At 39.3% G+C, this 21,724-nt stretch overlaps 1 protein-coding gene across 1 annotated transcript in view; it reads right to left on the reverse strand.

The window, feature by feature from the left end:
- Positions 1-21,724, reverse strand: part of ANKRD31 (ankyrin repeat domain 31) — a 135,039-nt gene that overhangs the window by 58,833 nt on the left and 54,482 nt on the right. Inside the window, 6 exon segments of the mRNA XM_052646829.1 lie at positions 1,389-1,522; positions 3,666-3,831; positions 4,347-5,853; positions 6,835-6,887; positions 10,370-10,514; positions 18,069-18,211. Coding sequence (XP_052502789.1) covers positions 1,389-1,522; positions 3,666-3,831; positions 4,347-5,853; positions 6,835-6,887; positions 10,370-10,514; positions 18,069-18,211 — 2,148 coding nt within the window.

Consider the following 21,724-nt stretch of genomic DNA (forward strand, 5'->3'; position numbering starts at 1 on the left):
ATGCTGGGCTGGAAGAAACACAAGCTGGAATCAAGATTGCCGGGAGAAATATCAATAACCTCAGATATGCAGATGACACCACCCTTATGGCAGAAAGTGAACAGGAACTGAAAAGCCTCTTGATGAACGTGAAAGAGGAGAGGGAAAAAGTTGGCTTAAAGCTCAACATTCAGAAAACGAAGATCATGGCATCCAGTCCCATCACTTCATGGGAAATAGATGGGGAAACAGTGGAAACAGTGGCAGACTTCATTTTTGGGGGCTCCAAAATCGCTGCAGATGGTGACTGCAGCCATGAAATTAAAAGACGCTTACTCCTTGGAAGAAAAGTTATGACCAACCTAGATAGCATATTCAAAAGCAGAGACATTACTTTGCTGACTAAGGTCCGTCTAGTCAAGGCTATGGTTTTTCCTGTGGTCATGTATGGATGTGAGAGTTGGACTGTGAAGAAGGCTGAGCACTGAAGAATTGATGCTTTTGAACTGTGGTGTTGGAGAAGACTCTTGAGAGTCCCTTGGACTGCAAGGAGAGCCAACCAGTCCATTCTGAAGGAGATCAACCCTGGGATTTCTTTGGAAGGAATGATGCTAAAGTTGAAGCTCCAGTACTTTGGCCACCTCATGCGAAGAGCTGACTCATTGGAAAAGACTCTGATGCTGGGAGGGATTGGGGGCAGGAGGAGAAGGGGACAACCGAGGATAAGATGGCTGGATGGCATCACTGACTCGATGGATGTGATCTGAGTGAACTCTGGGAGTTGGTGATGGACAGGGAGGCCTGGCATGCTGCGATTCATGGGGTCGCAAAGAGTTGGACACGACTGAGCGACTGAACTGAACTGAAGATCATCTGACCTTCCTATTTATATCTTGTATTGTCACATTTCTCTTTAAAAAGACATGTGAACAATCAATCTGAGTTTTTTCCCTCTGGAATTTCTTACACAAGTTTTTTTTGTGCGTGTGCTTGAGAAAAATGTTAGAAGATCAATTTAAAAATGGAGCTTTAAGATAAAAACATGACCTGGAAGGAAAAAAGGAATATTATCAAGAAATAAGAAAAGAAGGGACAGGGAAAGAGGAAAATTTGGCATTCCCTATAACGTTAAGCAATGATATTAAAGCCTCCAAGGAAAATGCCTTAATAAAGCTTCTTTATTGAAAAATGAATGAAAATAAATGAATGCTCCCAAAGATATATTAAAAGCTGTTACCATGGTTATTTTTGCAATTGGTGGGAACTAAGATAAACCATAAAATATTATAAAAAGAATTTTCAAAGTGAGCTTCTATATAACAGTCAGGATCAAAATGGGGGAGGGTGGGTGAAATATATATATCAGTGAGTTCAAATTATAAAGACATTTACAATTTAAAAATCCAAACCTGCATTATCTTTTAGATTCACGTCTGCTCCAGATTCTATTAGAGCTTTCACCAGAGACAAATGTCCTCTTCTGGCAGCCAGATGAAGCTGGCTTTCCCCTGTGGCATTCCTCTCATCTATCCCAGATGTCTTCCTTTCTGTAAATTTGCCAAGCAAAACTGAGTTTTCTGCCAAGTGCTGATTATTATGAAGGATCTTAGAAAACACAAAGCAACCACCTAAAAACATCCTAAAAAGCATGCACTACACACAAAGTGAAAGTCGTTCCGTCACGTCCGACTGTTTGCAACCCTTGGACTGTAGCCCGCCAGGCTCCTCTATCCACGGAATTCTCCAGGCCAGAATACTAGAGTGGGGTGCGACTCCGTTCTCCAGGAGATCTTCCCAAGCGAGGCATACGAATCCAGGTCTCCTGCATTGCACGCAGATTCTTTACCATCTGAGCCACCAGGGAAGTCCCACACAGAAACATACCTCAATTAATATTATAATTGCTGTTGCTATTTTAAAACACAATTCGTGAAGAAACGGTAGAGCATCTGAGCACGTTAATGCACTCCAGCTGTTGTTCACTCTGTCTTAAGCTTGACTGAGACAAATAAGACTTGCTTCATTTCTATGCTCATTTCACTCGGTAGTCCATAATCCGCTTTCTGCATTTATTCTCATATCTCAACGAGTGTGTCTCTGATGACAAAAGATGTCAAGAACCAAACTATGGCCTATTGAGCATTTCATTTTTCTTTCACAGAAAATTCAGTACAATATTATCATCTAAATATTTTTATTTCTTTTCCTTACATCACAAGTTAAAAATACTAAAAACAATGAAATTTTTCCCTAAACTATGCTAACATTATATAAAGAAAACAGATGACACTATCTTTTCTTTTGAGTGGCCTGCAGCCTAGGGGAATGAGAGACATGTAAAAAACTACATGAAAATCTGATTAAGTGCTACGAGAGAAACATATTAGTTTCTTGTGGTTCTAGAGACCAGAAATCCAACACCAAGGTGTCAGCAGGGCTACAATTTCTCTGGAAGCTATACGGAAGAATCCTTCCTTGCTTCCTCCAACTTAGCTTCTTGGGCTTTTGGCCACATTGTTCTTTTGTCGGGCTCTTCACATTATCTTCTCTTTCCTTGCGTGTCTCAAAGCTGTCTCCATTTTTCTTTTATAAGGATACTTGTTGTTAGATTTGGGTCCCATTTGGAAAATCCAATACAATTTCGTCATCTCAAGGTCCTTAACTATATCTGCAAAGATTCTTCTTCTAAATAAGGTAATATTCACTCTTTATATGGAACAGTATCATAGATTCCAGGGATTAGGACATGGACCTGGGTTTTTTGGGGGGCCACTACTCAATCCACTATACTACTACTACTAAGTCGCTTCAGTCATGTCCGACTCTGTGCGACCCCATCGACGGCAGCCCACCAGGCTCCCCCGTCCCTGGGATTCTCCAAGCAAGAACACTGGAGTGGGTTGCCATTGCCTTCTCCAGTTTTCCTTTAAAATTGGAGGAAGTTACAGTTCAGTACACACAGGCAAAGTCATACCCGACTCTGTGACCCCATGGACTGTAGCCCACCAGGCTCCTCTGTCCATGGAATTCTCTAGGCAAGAATGCTGGAGTCGGTTGCCATTCCCTTGGAGGTATGTATAAGAAGCGCGTTAGTTTCCATGAGAGGGAGACAATGGGGAAAAGTTCCAAAAGGGTGCCTAGTAATCCTACCTCTTACTCTATCAGCTTTTTCTTACTAATCAACTTAGCAGGGCTTGACACTTGACCTGAAGTAGTCCAGCCTATGGTTCACCACAGAACTAGCTCCAAGAACTACCAAAGAATAGCCATTTACCCATATTGTCAAGCACACACAGTTCATGTACCTGACAAAAAGAAACTAGTGGCCATGCTTCTTTAATTTCCCTTATGTTAAAAGGGCTCAGTGAAAGTTCTAAGGAATCTGAACTGACACAATCCAGACCTGCTGCCCCGACTCAACCTCCTTGCTGTCTCTACTGTTTACCTTATCCCCTCTAACATAACAAACAGACAAAAATATGACAATATATTGGAAGACTAAGAGATTCTCAAGTGGTGTATTATAGTAAAACCACCTAACAAATAGAGCCGAAATAATCTTATAAATTAGTGAGTGATTAAAAAAATAAAACAGTAAATATGAAAGTGTATATAATTCTTTGAAGGAGAGTGGATTGCTAGGAGTGGTCATGCAAACACCTTGTCCCTATATAGTACAGGAATACAAACCTTGCCTGCAGGTAGCTTTGGAGACAGTTTTTCTTTTTCTGAAATTCTGAATTTTTTTGTGTGATTGGATATTAGTAGGCATATGAATTTCTGAATCTAGTTTTTCTTTTTTGTCTTTACAATTTCTTATACCGTTTTCATCTCCATTGACAAATTCCTCACCTGAAAAAAAATTTTTTTGAAGTATCAGTGTTGTATTTCTCCTTACTGGTTATAGGACTAAGCAAGAGTCTAGTCATATAATTGCTCCACGTTTCTGTTCCTTTCTAGACTGCTTTTTTATTTAAAGGAATGGAAGCCTTTAAAAATGTTTTCATACAACAAACGTAAATTAGTTTCCTGGATGCAATTTCAACAGTGAATCACTAAAATCAATGGAGCTAACATTTTCCTGCTATGAAAATGTTGTTAGGTTTCTTGACATCAAGTAGGTGCTATATTAAAAAGAAAGCTAAAAACTCATAGAAATACTTCTTTAACTTCTGTCAATATTAATTTAGTACCTTCTTTCAAAGAAAATACCATTACTTAACTAATTAATAGTATCTCCAAATTGTGATCCACACGTCCTCATTCTGATCAGTTTGGGCAGAGGTTAAGTGAAATTCAGTTGGAAATTTCTATGAAATAACTAAATCTATAGGAAATGTGTACAAATTGAACAATACTAGTAATACCTGGTTTGTGAGAAATCTCCCTCTCTTCTCTTTGACTAAGTTGTGAGATGTTGGTCAATTCTTCATTGTCAGCAGAATGAAAACCTGTATTTTGTATGGCTTTGCTCTCTTGTCTCCTTTTTTCAACCTTAGTTGTTTCCATTACTTGAGAAGGAACACCTCTGGATGAAGGCCTATTTGAAGGACTTGTTTTTCGGCCTGTGTCGGTATAATTCCTTTTGGTGTCTCCTTCCTTATTCACCTTTTCCACAATATGTCTATCTGTTTGATTCATTAAAGGAGTTAGTGTGCTGGGGCTATAATCCTGAGGATTCTTGATCAGCTTCTCATGGCTGGTCAACTCTGAAGCTTCCTGTGTCGAGAGTGTTCCTATACAAGCCAGAGGAGTATGTTCAGGACTGCCATGTGAGTGATCAAAAGAAGTTCCACATAAACATTGCTCATAATCTGGAACATGTTCAGAAACTATTATATTATCTGAATTAGAAAAACAAACAGCTTCCTGTTGTGGAAGTATGGTTAGACTGTCTGCTTTTAACTCATTTTCCTGTGGAAAATGGTCTTGAGAAGGTAAAAATTGTTGAAAATCCATTTCTTCTCTATTTGTTTTATTCTCTTTATAATTATCATGGTTTTTGCCACCTGAAGAACTTATCACCTTTTTAGATATGACAGTCTCCTCAGAGGCACAGGAATCACCATGATCATCATTATCAAAGTTTTCCTGTATAAAGGGTGGGGAAATTTTTTCCCACTTGAGGCTCTCATCTTTTTGACTTGAGTTACTGTTTTCATGAGATTTATAAGGGCTAATGTGCTCCTGGTCTTGGAGAGTATGAGGCTGCTGATCTGCAGTAACAGGTAGTAACTTGGCTTTTTCATGTAGAGAAAGTCCTAAGAGAGAAACAGCTCCAGCTTGGTCAGTGGATTCTACTTCCATACATTTTATTTCTTGACTGTCTGATAAATCCAGGCTTTGAGTATGTGTCTCTCTGGGAATTGAACAAGTTTCAACATCATTACACAAACCATTTTTCAGGCCTGATAGAGCTTGGCTGAAAGGTTTACACGACTTTTCTGGAAGGTCATCAAGGATTTGGAGAGCTTGTTCCTGACGAGTAACTGATCTGCTTCTCCTTCTAGAAGAAGAGACAGCCACTGTCTTTCTTGGACTGCTTTCTTGGCTTGTATCATCCACTTGAGTCCTTTTATGTTGCATATATCTTCTTCCTTTATCTTTAGACACACTTGTGCTGGGATCCTCAGCACTATGGAGATTGTCCTTTCTGAATCCTGTAGAGTGTATCTGGTTGAGAATTGATTGTTTCTGCTTGGATTTACCAATTCTCATGTTTGGGGAGTCTTTTTGATAATGTTCATATATATCTGTATTTATAAATAAACTCTTTCTGCTTCCTTTATTGACTTCTACATGTTCTGGCTTCTGTCTGTTGGAATTTTCATCACAAACAAACCCACTGTGATTTTTAGAACTGAATTTTGGTTTCTATAGAAACAAAATACATAGTTAGCTTTAACTGTCAGCTGTAATTCTGCATTCAATTCATTCTGGACTGGAGAAAAAGAAAACTATTATTCCATTCAACCTTATAATTTGATCTAACCACAGGGCCTGCTAGGATATATACAACCTGATGTATATTTCAGAAAAAAATAGACGAAAAGCAGAAAGACAAATGTAATAGATTCAAATTTCATATATGCGCTAATTGTTATTTTTTCCTGTACATTTTACTTTGTACTTGCCAGTATTTTAGCACTATCAATCTTATTACTAAACATAATAAAAAATTTTAATCAAGCTAATCCATATAGGCTTTTAAAACAATCAGATAATTCCTTCATAAGGAATCTTTGTAAATATGCTTTAAAACCACTCTCCTCTCCCATTTGTTACAGAGATAGAATTAAGAGTTTCTTCCTCTGGTATCTGTGAGCATCATAGTGTGCTTCCACATAGGGTAGTGGAAGAAGGGATTTAAAAACAAAAAGACAGATAATGCAACCAAGTAGGCATGTATGGAAAGATTACTTTGGGCTGACAAGACTGAGACAGGAACAGGGCTTCCTCTCACACATCACAACGGAAGCATCAGATGGGAAATAACTGCCCACCACGTAAAGTTTAATGGGCTGGATTAGCACCTTTGACTCTCATACTGTGCTCAGGCCAGAGGAAAGTCAACATGGCTGATAAACCTCATGGCTTTATAAAGAGGAGAAAGGAAGTAGAAATGGTTACCAATACATTAGTGTGCCCACATACACTACATTTACTCAACTGCTTCCCACACTAACAGCCCAGAACCTTCTGAGTCTCATGTAATTATTCCAAAGTGTCTAAAAAGCAAAGGCGAAGTCACTGTTCCCGATGAATGCTTAACAGTCTTTCTTTCCCCTCCAATGATCAATAACATAACCCATAGGTGTGCTCCATAAACATGTTCACCGCTGAACAGAGAGCTACCTTGTGCTGGTGTGCCTCCTCTCCATCTGAAGGGTCAAGGCTATTCTTCTGAGCTGTAAACAAAAAGAGAAAATCAAAGAAAACAGCCTCCAGAGGTCAGACTCCAGGCTTCTAAAACCACAAGGCCTTTGCCATGAGCAAACCAAGTGGAAAAAATAAAATTATGAAAACACATTTTATTAAAATTGGCACATATAACATTATATAATTTATGATTTCCATATTTATTATAAACCAAATACTGTCTTGAGAGAGCTGAAAACACTTCTGTAGGAAAAGCAAAACAGACCCAACAACATAATGCTGAAGATGGGCACTGAATTTGGTATTTTTATATTCCCCACAGTTATACTCCGATATGCAAGTGTACAAGCTTTTAAAAGGCAAAAATTCTTTCATAATGAATTGTATCATTATCACTTCCTAATACATCTGCTTACTAAAGTTGAAGGATACATGATTAATATACAGAAATCCACTGCTTTTCTATGCACTAATAGGGAACTATCAGAAAGAGAAAGTAAGAAAAAAAACAATTACTTACATTCACAATCTCATCAAAGAGAATAAAATACCAAGGAATAATCTTAACCAACTTATACTTTGAAAACTATAAACATCAGTGAAGGAAACTGAAGATGATACATGGAAAAGAGAAGATATACTGTGTTCTTGGACTGAAAGAATACTATCAAAATTTCCATGCTACCCAAAGTAATCCACAGATCTAATGCAATCCCTATCAAAACAGTCACAGCATTTTTCACAGAACTACAAGTAATCCTATAATTTATGCAAGACCACAAAAGACCCTGAACTGCCAAAGCAATCTAGAGAAAGATGAACAGAGCTGGAGGAATCATGCTCCCTGACTTCAGACTACACAAAACTACGGTGATGGCACAAAAACAGACACAGATTGATGGGACAGACTAGAAAGTTCAGAAATAAACCAATGCAGTTATTTTCAACAAACTTGTGACAGAGGAGGGAAAATACAATGGATAAAAGAAAGTCTCTTCAATAAATGGTACGTATGATAAGTAGTGAAACTGGACAGCTACGTGTAAAAGAATGAAATTAGAACATTTTCTCACACCACATACAAAAATAAACTCAAAATGGATTAAAGACATAATCGTAAGAACAGAAACCACAAAACTTCCAACAGAGAACATGGGCAGGATGTTCTTTGAAATAAATCATTGTAATATTTAATATTATCTTGTTATATTATTATATCTGTTTCCTAAGGAAACAAAGGAAATGAAATAAAAGATAAACAAATGGGACCTAATGAAACTGAAAAGCTTTGCATAGCAAAGGAAATCACTGACAAGACAAAAAGATGACCTACTAAATGAAAGAAAATATTTGAAAATGATATGACCAATAGAGGTTAATGTCCAAAATACATAAGCAATTCATACAATGCAATATTAAAAAAAAAAAAACAACTAAAAAAATGGACAGAAGACGTGAATAGACATTTTTCCAAAGAAGATATACAGATAGCTAACAGGCACATGAAAAAATGTTCAACACTAATAATCACCAGAGAAATACAAATCAAAAGCGTGGTGAGATGTTACCTCACACCTGTCAAAATATCTGTCATCAAAAAGTCTACAAACAACAAAAGCTGTTAAGGATTTATAGAAAAGGGATCCCTTGTACACTGTCGGTGGGAATGTAAACTGCAGCCACTGTGCACCGACTCAGTGGACATGAGTCTGAACTGGGAAACAGTGAAGGACAGGGAAGCCTGGCGTGCTGTAGTTAACGGGGTCGCAAACAACTAGTTGGACATGACTTAATGACTGAACAACAGCAGCAACAATGGAAAACAGTATGGAGATATGGAGACTGCTCCTGAAAAGAAAAGTAGGGCTAAGATGTGACTGGACTTCCCTGGTGGCACAGTGGATAAGAGTCCACCTGCCAATGCAAGGGACACAGGTTCGATCCCTGGTCTGGGACGATTCCACATGCTGTGGAACAACTAAGCCCGAGGGCCGCAACGACTGCGTCCATGCTCTGGGGACTGTGAGCTGCAACTACTGAGCCTGTGTACCGCAACGGGTGAAGCCCACACGCCCAAGAGCCCACGCGCTACAGCTACTGGGCCAGCGTGCTGCAACCGCTGAGGCCCGAGCACCGAAAGCCAGCGCTCCGCAACCAGAGACTCCACCGCAACGAGAAGCTCGCGCACCGCAAGGAAGAGCAGCCCCTGCTCTCCACAGCTAGAGAAAGCCCGCACAGAAAGCAGATGAAGACCCGCCACAGCCAAAAATAAAATTAATTAATTAAAAAAAAAGAAACCATGATATGATCCAGCAATTAAACTGCTGGATATACATCCAAAGAAAACGAAAACATGAATTCAAAAAGATACTAGCACCCCCATGTTCATAGTAGCATTATATATAATACCAAAGATATGGAAACAACCTAACTATCCATAGCAGATGAATGGATAAAGAAGATGGAGTATATATTCATGCAATGGGATACTACTCAACCATAAAAAAGAATGAAATTCTGCCACTTGCAACAACCCAGAAGGTATTATTCTTGGTGAAATAAGAGAAGGAAAAATACTCTATATTACCACTTATATGTGGAATGTAAAAAAATAAAACAAATCAATGTATAAACAGAAACAGACTCACAGATACAGAAAACAAAGTAACAGCTACCAGTGGGGAAAGGGAAGAGAGAGGGGCAAAAAAAGGTTTGGGAACTGAGAGATACAAAATACTGTGTATAAAATAAATAAGCACAGGGATATAGCCATTACTTTGCAATAACTTTAAATGGAGTACAACATATAAAAATACTGAATCACTACATTGTATACCGGAAACATAACATTGTAAACCAATTATACTTCAATAAAATATGAATGATTCTTATATAATCTCTTTGAAACTGAAGTTTAACTTATCTGCTCCTTTGCTGTTTAACTTAACAGTGTAATGATGAATGACAAGGCAAAAGTATAGCCGTTAGAAAATATTCTTCAGGAATGAAAGCAAACAATCCTGACCATATTCATTGAAAAAGATACAGCCAAACATAAGCTACAATTTATAACTCATGTTGTTCAGTCAATGGATTATGGGGGGAAAACCCAGAACTGTATAAAAGTTTCCTGTTTGCAATGCATATCCTGGGGAAAAGTACATTTAGTATTATCTTAGTTCCTTTAGAGTTCTTCCATTTGGTGCATTTGCAAATGAAGCCAGAACGTCACTGGATGGGTTTTCTCAAAATTTTTGAGGAAAATCAATTTAATTTCTATAATTCTAAGCTTGATTTCTATAACTCTCTACTAAGACTCTCTACTAAGGATGACATGGTTGGATGACATCACTGATTCAATGGACCTGAGTCTGAGCAACTTCCAGCAGACAGTGACAGGTCAGCCTGGTGTGCTGCAGTTCATGGGGTCACAAGGAGTCGCACACGACTGAGCGACTCAACTGCAACTGCTGACATGATGAACAGATGTAACAGAGCAGTTTAAGTTTACCTGATGTAAGATGGTTTTGATGTTTAGGAACAAATCTCTCAAGGAGACGCATCATACGTGAGTCTTTGGCTTCATCTAAAGCACACTTTCCATTGTCATTTCTAAATAAAGGATCGGCTCCATTCAAAAGAAGTAACTCTGCCACCTAGAGGAAGATTGTTTCATGTGAGGAGCCCAGACAAAAAGTATAATATTATAAACGTATGCTAGCATACAACTCTAAGCAACATCAAATATTTCTTTCCAAATATTTGGAATTTACCAACCATACAGAGTTTGGGTTTACCTGTAACATCGTTGCCCAACAACAAAATTCAATGTAACTGCTACTGAATCATAATCTGTTGATGTACATATGACTTCTCTTACCAAAAAAAGAGAGAGGAAGCAAGGAAGAGGGAAGAAAGCGGAGAGGGAGGGAGGGTGGACAGAATGTCTGTGGTTTGACTGATGATGAAATGGAGCTAGTATACATATGGGGAACTTGAATTACATTCTGCACTAGTAAATGCGATTTTAACAGGTTCCAGGAGATAGTGTCTTCTCCGCATTGCTTTGCTGCTGCTCCTCCTCCTCAGCGTCAGACAGAAACCGGTAAACTCTTTAATCTGTTACTACTCCTCAAGTAGCCTCCTCTATGAAGCGCTCCCTGACCTCCTCACCCACTGATGCCCTAGAGAAAGATGACCTCTTCCTTCTTTTCTGTGCATATTTTATGTCCAATATATGCTATATTATATTATACTCACCTCCTATACCTATCTCTCTCCTATATTTCAAGTTTTTTGAGGGTGGGACTCTGATTATCTTTTAAAATGAATATTTTTGGATAGGAAATCAATAAATATGGCTCAGAATACAGAAGGCTCAGAGAAACAGACAATGAAAACTAAGTTTCCCTTCTCTACCCTTGTACTTCAGTCATCTAATTATTTCTCCTGAGTTAGCCCTAGTTACAGTTTCCCCTGAATTTTCCCAATAGGTCTAGTCCAACAGGTATATATGTGTATATCATAAATGTGTATATATGTTGTTTCTTACACAAGTGGGCCTATAATATATATATTTTTCTGTGCTTTAGCTTCTTTCCTGCCTACCCTACCCTGCATCAGACTCTGAAAACTGTTTCAAATCAGATAGATTGAACTTCCTCATTCTTTCTAGCAGCTGAGTAATAGTTTACTTTTTAATATACCTATATGAATGTATTAATGCTACAATTTAGAAGACTCTGGAGAGTCCCTAGGACAGCAAGGATCTCAAACCAGTAAATCCTAAAGGAAATCAATCCTCAATATTCATTGGAAGGACTGATGCTGAAGCTGAAGCTCCAAAGCTTTGGCCACCTGATACGAAGAGCTGACTCACTGGAAAAGATCCTGATGCTGGGAAAGATTGGATGCAGGAGGAGAAGTGGATGACAGAGGACGAGATGGTTGGATGGCATCACTGACTCTCAATGGACATGAGTTTGAGCAAAGTCTGGGAGATGGTGGAGGACAGGGGAGCCTGGTGTGCTGCAGTTCATGGGGTGAAAAGGAGTCAGACATGACTAAGCAACTGAAAAACAACAACCCTACTAATGGATGTTTAAGTTGCTTCCAAGTTTTCGCAACAGATATATGTCTTAATCATCTTTATATTCCCAGTGTCTATTTCAGTATCTGGCACAGACTGTATGTTTAATAAAAGAACGAATGTTGGTCTAGGAGGATGTGTGAAACAGGCTTTAAAGAACGTTATACTAAAAGAAGCCTATATTTCCATGTAAATGTCTGGAATGAGAGAAAAGGTCAGAATTTCTATAAATTTTAAGCATCTAAAAATTATATACATATATATTTATATCTATATATATTTAATATATATTTCCTTTTACATATATATATTCCCTTTTACCAAAAAAGCATTCTATGAGAGAAGAGTGCCCCATCACACACAGGGATAATATAAGCTAAATCCTTTAAAAATTAAGATTCAGAAACTTGATGATTCTGCTTTTCAAATGACTTTATTATGGGAGTTTAAAGCTAGGTAAGAGGATTGGAAGTAATAGTAGGTATAATTAAATCTATAATTCATATGCCTGGATCTTCACATACTGTTCAGCAATACAAATGGAAAGCATATTGCTTTCTTTCAGGAAAAGTAATTCCACAAGTTTGTTTATCTCTGGAGGTTTTATGTCAAATAATGAAGCATGCAGTAAGAGAGTATCTGAGGATCAAGGAACATGAAAAAGAAGACAGGAGGAAGGGAAGAGAGCCTCACTTCTCTGGAAATCGGGGATGGTTACCCTAAGGGAGGGAATACATTACTCTGGCAGTCTCTGTCTTATCCACTGTCCAGGGGATACTCTCTATCCATATACTCTATGGACACCAGCTCTCCACAGTCACCAACTTCCTCTATAGCCTGCTATCAGGACTTCTGAAGCCTACTTATATTACACACTCTTTAACTTAAAAAACTCTCTCTTCTCATCAAATGGCAGTAAATAAGTTATTTCCATGGAGTTTTTAACCCTGTATTTTAAACCTGTATTTGATTCTGTATTAGTTATCTGTTGCTACCTGACAAGTTACCCCAAAACTCAGTAGCTTAATAATAAACATTTACAATCTCATAGTTCTGTGGGTCAGGAATTTGGGAGTGGTGGAGGTGGTTAGTTTTGCCTCGGGGCCTCTCAGGAGGTTGTAGTCAAGAGGCTGGCTGGAGATACCATCATCTCGAAGCTCGACAGCACCTGGAGGACCCGCTTCTAAGATGGCTCACTCACGTGGCTGTGGGCAGGAAAAGGCTCAGCGCACTGCCAGTGCACCTCTCCATGGAGCTGCTTGAGTGGCTGCTCGATATGACACCTGGCTTCCTTCAGTTGTTGAACGAGTGACACACAGAACAAGGAAGAAGCCACGATAGCTTTCAACCAGGTCTCAGAAGTCATATAATGTGTTGCTTCTGCCACATCCTATTTGTTAGAAGCAACTCACTGAAACTGCAGCCCACACTCCTGAGGAGAAGACCCAGGTTCCACCTTTCGGACAGAAGAGTGTTAAAGAATCTGTGGCTATTTTAAGGCCACCACGTATTCTTAACTGGAACAAGCAGAGCCATTTCAGTAAGCGGCTGGCCTCACAATCTCCACTTGTTTAGTTCATCAAACAGTAGACCCCTGAAGGAAATACTTCTACTGAGAGCTTGCCCGTAGCTTTTCACCTTCAACAATATTATTGACTCTAGTGCTTTTCCTCCTTCTAGAATCAGCTGACTTCTGTGCTGCTGAACCACTCTGACTCCATCTTGTCAGCTCTACTTCAGTCCTTCCCCTCTCCTTTCTGCATGACTGCACTTTAGCCTACTCATAAGGAATGTGCTCAAGCCAGATAAATTCACTACCAACTCTGCCTTCATCAGATGTGAAAGCTGAAAGAATGCCTTTTGCTGACGCAGATGGTTAATGGTCATGAGACCCCAGGAGGAGGAAATCTCCCCCGTTCCAGTCGGTGTGGATGTGCTTCTCACTTGGTGGTCAGATTCTAATTTTAGCTCTGGCCCCCTTAAATCCCCCTGGACTCCTTTCTGTGGTGTGGAGCACAGCTGTGCATGCCTCTGGATTGCTCGCTGCCCAATCTTGCCAGTATATAAGTTATCCACAATAAACATCATGATTGCACTGTATGGAACTGCTTTGTTAATAAAGCTTTGTTTTACAGACTCAAAGTTCCTTCTCAGTTTGGAGGATATTATTTCAAATCTCTTCCTTCCAATAAATCCCTTGTGTAAGAAGCCAATAAGACAGAGAATAAAATTCTTTCAAGTACTTGAAAAGCCAATATTTTGACTATACATTCCTAATGGGGTATAAACAAACAAAAAGCAATTCATTAGTAGTTCCATTGTTATTACTATTGTTAATAACAGAAATATCACTAATAGTAATATTGTAAATAAAATGTACAATAAAGAAATAAGTTAATGTATTAAGACACAAATGCTTAGCATAAAAGGAAAAGAGACACAAGTAAAAAGTAAAGTTATTATGAATCTATAATATTAAGTTTGAAATGGAAATATCAGTAAGAACTCATGATTTTTCTTTCTAAAAGTATGATTTCACAGGAAATGCCTAAAAACAATGACGTTCAATAGCAATGAGCAAACCTCGCACCCAAACTATGGTCTCTAAATAGATTTTCCATTAAAACAGCCACTTACAGAAAATACGAGAAGAAACCATAAAAATCAGTCAAACCCAGAATTTCGGAAACCCCAACCAACAAATTACCCAGGCTCCAGAAGAGACAACACACAGGAAGAAACATTATAGATCAAAACATACTTAAGAGACATAAAAAACACATGTAGTACATAGACCCTGACAGATCCTCATTCAAACAAAATTTTTAATAAAAACCACTTTTAGATAATTTGGGAAAACTTGAATATGGACTGGGTATTATTAAATGGTATTAACAAATAAGTTTTATTAGGTAAGATGATTAAAAAAATGTGGGTGTGAGAAAAAAGTCCTTATCTGTTAGAGATGCAGGTACAAGTATTTATCGGTAAAATGGTATGATGTCTGGAATTTAAAAAAAAAATACTCCCAACAATGACAAAACACTATCCATGGTCCCGCCTACTATGCGGTATGACTTTTTATAGTGCAACAGAATAAACAATCAAACTTTATAAGACAGCTCACTCCAGACACAAATGGAATGGATAATCAACATGTCTGGGGATATCTTTTTAATATCTGTGAATCCCAATAACATAGTCAATGAACTTCTAATTCAACATCTCAAATACTCACATATCACAAGCATGCTCCATCAAATTAAAGCTTGCTAGCTTGCTGCTGTTGTTGCTGCTAAGTTGTGTCAGTCATGTCCGACTCTGTGAGACCCCATAGGTGGCAGCCCACCAGGCTCCTCTGCCCCTGGGATTCTCCAGGCAAGAACACTGGAGAAAAGCTTGCTAAAACTGAGATAACTTATATCAACTTGCCATGCCATTTCCTTCACAAATTAACCCTAATAAAGGAGGATCAAGGTCAGTCTGACATGATGTGTTCTTAGCAATGTCTGCTTATGCTCAAAGATCATTATGCTTGCCTAAATGTCTCCCACTGTATGTTTAATAATTTGTCCCAGAATTTTCTAAGCAACCACAGTGAGCTGATCATCTGAAATTCACAAATTCTACTTTCTCCACACTTGAAAGAATGTATTTAAGTGTTGCTGTTGTTGTCTAGTTAGTAAGTCATGCCCAATTCTTTGCAACCTCATGGACTGCAGCATGCCAGGCTCCTCTGTCCTCCACTATCTTCTGAAGTTTGCTCAGATTCATGTCCACTGAGTTGGTGATGCGATCTAACCATCTCATCCTCTGCTGCCCCCTTCTTTTGACTTCACTCCTTCCCAACATCAGGGTCTTTTCCGATGGGTCAGCTCTTTGAATCAGGTGCCAGTATTGGAGCTTCAGCATCAGTCCTTCCAATGAATAATCAGGTTGATTTCCTTTAGGATTGACTGGTTTGATCTCCTTGCAGTCCAAGGGACTCTCAAGAGTCTTCTCCAGCATCACAATTCAAAAACATCAATTCTTTGACGCTCAGCCTTCTTTATGGTACTTGATTACTGGGAAAACCATCGCTTTGACGCTATGGACCTTTGTCGGCAAAGGGATCTTTCTGCTTTTTTAATATGCTATCTAGGTCTGTCACAGCTTTCCTTCCAAGGACAAGCATTTAACTTCATGGCTGTAGTCACAGTCCACAGTGATTTCAGAGCCGACTGTCACTGATTCTACTCTTCCCCCCATCTATTTGCCATGAACTGATGGGACTGGATGCCATGATTTTAGTTTTTTGACTGTTGAGTTTTAAGCCAGCTTTTTCACTCTCCTCTTTCACCCTCATTAAGAGGCTCTTTAGTTCCTCTTCACTTTCTGCCATTAGAGTGGTATCATCTGCATATCTGAAGTTGTTGACATTTCTCCCAGCAATCGTGATCTAGCTTGTGATTTATCCAGCTCAGTATTTCACATGATGTACTCTGCATAGAAGTTGAATAAACAGGGTGACAATATGCAGCCTTGATGTATCCCTTTCCCAATTTTGAACCTGTCAGTTGTTCCATGTCTGGTTTTAACTGTTGCTTCTTGACCTGCATACAGGTTTCTCAGTAGACGGTAAGGTGCTCTGGTATTCCATCTCTTTAAGAATTTTCCAGTTTGCTGTGATCCACACAGTCAAAGGCTTCATTCAGTGTAGTCAATGAAGCAGATGTTTTTCTGGAATTCCCTTGCTTTCCCCATGACCCAACAACTGTTGACAATTTGATCTCTGGTTCCTCTGCCTCTTTGAAAACACAGCTTATACACTCGGAAGTTCTCAGTTCACATACTACTGAAACCTAGCTTGTAGGATTTTGAGTATAACCTTCCTAGCACATGAAATGAGCTCAACTGCATCCCTTCTAAGATATTCTTGCCTATAGCCTTCCCCAGCTCTACCTGTGGCACGTATTTCTTCTGGAGAAACAGAACAGATCTTCCTTAGCCCTCTTTCCCACTCTAGAGGTTTTAAGCCCAGAAGGAACTTCCACCACTTTAAATAAACAATAAACTATTTTCAGGAAATGCCTCAGCCCAATGCAGTCCCTGGACCAGAAAAAATGTCTAGGAAGCTCAGAGTACATATGATAAAGCATTTGTGCCAGTCTTAATTAACAGTTTCATAATTGTGGGCTTCCCAGGTGGCACTAGTGGTAAAGAACCCAGCTGCCAATGCAGGGGACGTAAGAGACCTGGCTTCGATCCCTGGGTTGGGAAAATCCCTAGAGGAGGGCATGGCAACCCACTCCAGTTTTCTTGCCTAAAGAATCCTATGGGCAGAGGAGCCTGGTGGACTACAGTCCATAGGGTTGCAGAGTCAGACATGACTGAAGCAACTTAGCATTCACGTACCATTACTTTAGTTACTATTAACCAACATATATGGAATTATAGCATTCTGATATTATAACCATTGGTACCTCTGTGCTGGTGTGTACTGGTTGGTCATTAAACCTGAGAGGTTCTCATGTCTTAGTCTGATTCTGAAAGTAACACTAGACTACAAAAAGCTGTGAGCCTGCTGCGACCCTATCATTGCATAACATACTAAGAAGGAAGTGTTCTCCTAGAGCCTGTAAGGGTGTCCCTCATGACTCAAGCGGTAAAGAATCTGCCTGCGGTGAAGGAGACCTGGGTTTGATCCCTGGGTGGGGAAGATCCCCTGGAGGAGGAAATGGCAACCCACTCCAGTGTTCTTGCCTGGAGAACCCCATGGACAAAGGAGCCTGACAGGCTATAGTCCACCGGGTCGCAAAGAGCTGGACACGGCTGAAGTGACTCAGCACATGCACACAGAGCCTATAAAGTACTATACAAAAAGAGTCCTAAGGAAGTTGAAAAAATACTATGTACAACCAAAATACACATCATGTAGTCATTAAAAGTAACATATAAAACGGGATCTGCCATATGAGGCTCAACCAATCCATCACAGTAATATTTTTTTATAAATTCTGAGTACTGATTAGCAGAATGAACTGAAACTGAATCCCTATCTGTTTTTCTCCTGCTTGGTCCCAGAGGTTTTTAATAGTTGCAGAGTGTAGTGTTTGCTCTGCAAACAAAAGAATTACAGTACCTGATAATGCCCATTAATCACAGCATCATGTAGGGGAGTGATCTGGTACATTCCGCTGATATTCACATCTGCTCCACCTTTTAACAGTTCACTTACTGTCTGATAAAACCCTCCTAAACTGGCTTCATGAAGTGCTGTCCAACCTATGACACAAAAAAGTAATGGTGTTTTGTTATATTTGGCATCTTAATAATGTCTGTGCTTGCCCTTAAAATAAGAACTCTTAAGTTGCTGCTTTAAAAACACTTTGGCTATATGAAACAAGATAATCTCACCATGAGGCAATCTGTATTATCTGCGGATTCAATTCAAATTCTTATTAAAACTACTACCCTTAACACTGTTGGTATTAATATGGAAAAACATGAAAATAGCAAAAAATTTGAGAACACTCCTGCCCCCCTCAAATAAAAAGGCTGTAAGGAGAGGGGGTCATTATTAGCTCATAGAGAATGCTGGTTGCAGGTTACTTTTCTGCAGAGAAGAGGGAAAAAAGCCTTATTCGTAGCTCAAGTTACTTTTGTTAAAGTAACCCAGCCAGCAGGACCTCACAGAAGTCAGTTTAAAAGTTGATTCTTGACCAATGTGGGTTTGAACTTCGCAGGTCTATCTTATACACAGATTTCTTTCCAACAGTAAATACTATGGTATCACACAATCTGAGGTCATTGAAAGAGAAACCATGGATAGGGAGAGCTAACTATAATTTATACTCAGATTTTTGACCACAGTGAGAGTCAGGACCCTAACTCCCACGCTTTTCAAGGGTCAATTGTATAATTTTTTCTCCCAATTTGCAAAAAGTTAGTTACAATAATTCAATTAACATACTACAAAGTGCTCCAAGGATACCAGTCAGCCAGATAAATCTTTTCGTTAGTCAGACACAATGATATAAGTCAAAGATATCTATTACACTCCAAAATAACAAATCTTTTATTATCTCCCCAAACTGCAAGTTGGGAGATCCTCAAGCAAAATCTTTTTTTCTTTTTAAAAATGTAACTATCTTGGAGGAAATTTCCTCAAAGCTTTCTGAGAAGATAGGTTTCCTATAAAGGCAATACAATTGAACCCACTGTTTAAAAAAATTCAACATCATAATGATATTAGCTGCATGATCTAATGCAGCAACTGTTAACACCCACAGAGATATGCAGTGTACCTTCTGTATTACAGTCCTCAACAATTTTGCTCCTCATTTTTAATGTTTTTTGTGTCTCTTGCCTTGTTGTTGGCTTAAACTTCTTGCTATTATCAACATCCTGGCCTGAGCCAATCTTTCTTTTCAGTTCTAATGTGTCATAAGCTTAGGAATCTGTGTAAAATAATCCTCAATTCATTGATCTGACAGGGTTTTAGAAAGAAGCTTTATTAGATCTATTTTGGGTATTCAGAGCTTATTTTCAGGCTATTTCATGGTTGTCACCATTGGTTTTGATAGGTAAAGAATTATTGAAGTAGGTTTTTTTTTTTTTAATCAAAGACAAAGATATCACAAAATGTAAATGAGGACTTATAAAATGCAAATGTTACCTATGAAAAAATAATTGGGTATATTACATTTTGTGTACAAATGAAGATCATGGCATCCGGTCCCATCACTCCATGGGAAATAGATGGGGAAACGGTGGAAACTGTCAGACTTTGTTTTTTGGGCTCCAAAATCACTGCAGATGGTGACTGCAGCCATGAAATTAAAAGACGCTTACTCCTTGGAAGAAAAGTTATGACCAACCTAGATAGCATATTCAAAAGCAGAGATATTACTTGGCTGACTAAGGTCCGTCTAGTCAAGGCTATGGTTTTTCCAGTGGTCATGTATGGATGTGCGAGTTGGACTGTGAAGAAGGCAGAGCACCGAAGAATTGATGCTTTTGAACTGTGGTGTTGGAGAAGACTCTTGAGAGTCCCTTGGACTGCAAGGAGATCCAACCAATCCATTCTGAAGGAGATCAGCCCTGGGATTTCTTTGGAAGGAATGATGCTAAAGCTGAAACTCCAGTACTTTGGCCACCTCATGCAAAGAGTTGACTCATTGGAAAAGACTCTGATGCTGGGAGGGATTGCGGGCAGGAGGAGAAGGGGACGACAGAGGATGAGATGTCTGGATGGCATCACTGACTCGATGGATGTGAGTCTGAGTGAACTCCGGGAGTTGGTGATGGACAGGGAGGCCTGGCGTGCTGCGATTCACAGGGTCGCAAACAGTCAGACACGACTGAGCGACTGAACTGAACTGAAGTCTTTATTGGATTGTATCAAAAAATAAATATATTTTAACCTTTCTAGTAGATATTGTTTACTTTTTTGTATCCACAGTATTTGGCACAGAGGAGGCATATAGTAAAAGCTCACTACATTGAACCAATATGTTATAAGGAGGCCACACACCTCTTGTCAGTAGTTCTTGAACTTTAATGGGAATAAAAATCACCTAGGGAGGGACTTCCCTGGTGGTGTAGTGGCTAAGACTCTGCACTCCCGACACAGGGGTTCTGGGTTTGAGCCTGGTCAGGGAACTAGATCCCGCACATTGCAACTAAAGACGCTGCACGTGCAACTAAAGATCCTCATGCCACAATGAAGATCAAAGATCCCATGGGCCACAACAAAAACCCTGCACAGCCAAATGAATGAATGGACATTTTAAAACCATCTAGGGAAGCTCGATCTCTAGATTTTAACCTAAAGATTTTGACTGTGATTTTCAGTGATTTTGTGTGTGTGCTTCAGTAAAGGTTACATTTTAAACAAATATTGTAGGTGACAGGAAAATGGCTTATGGACAACCTTTTGCAAACACTGCCCTCTGCAATTCTGTAAGATATGGTAGTCAGAAGTAGTAAGGTCAGAGTAAGATGCCAACTGAGAAGAAAAAGTAGAAAACAAGGGAGTTCAAAAGTCTGGAAAATACGGACAGGTAAAGAATTCATGAAAGTCGCAGAAGTACATGGGGCAGTGAGGAGAAGGTGTATGCTGCCAAGCAAAAGACAGGTAGGGAATAGCAACCACGGATGCTAATAATGGCACAGGAAAGAAATTAAAAAAGGTTAATGAATAGAAACCTGTTAAGACTGATGTTTGGGAAATCCATAAATTCCAGTTAGAGGCATGCAGAACTACTCCTGAACCTAAGAAGCACACAGAGACTTAACAGAAAGAACCATGGATTTCTCAAAATCCAAGAAGCAAGAGCTCTGGCTAGCAAGTAAGGATCCATGGGTTAGGGTTATAAGACCATGATAGATGAACTGGTTACGAGACTTCGAATAACAGTCTTTAGAGCTCTGATTGATTACAGTATAAACCCAGGTCCTGCTAAAGTAAGTTCTGAGGAAGCACTTGTATCACCTGCTTATCTGAGGATTGTGCTGCTGATCTCTGTGTATCAAAAGACTTTGCGCACTGTTTCATACATCAAGAGAGTCTAGAAACAATAGTAAAAGCGAGGACACATAAAAGGTGCTGGCCCAGTGCTGCTCAGTGCTTTAAGTACATAAGCGCCATTGAGGAATCATTCCTCTCCAAGAGAACATGCCAGGTTCTCCCCACAGGAAGACTGTACCAGAGATCCAACCTGGCAGAAAGATTGCTCTTTCTGAGCTTCCTGCTCCACCCTCTCCAACTCATATAGTCTGTTCTCTTCGTTTCCC

This window comes from Budorcas taxicolor, chromosome 10, assembly GCF_023091745.1.
Source record: "Budorcas taxicolor isolate Tak-1 chromosome 10, Takin1.1, whole genome shotgun sequence".
Lineage (NCBI taxonomy): Eukaryota > Metazoa > Chordata > Mammalia > Artiodactyla > Bovidae > Budorcas > Budorcas taxicolor.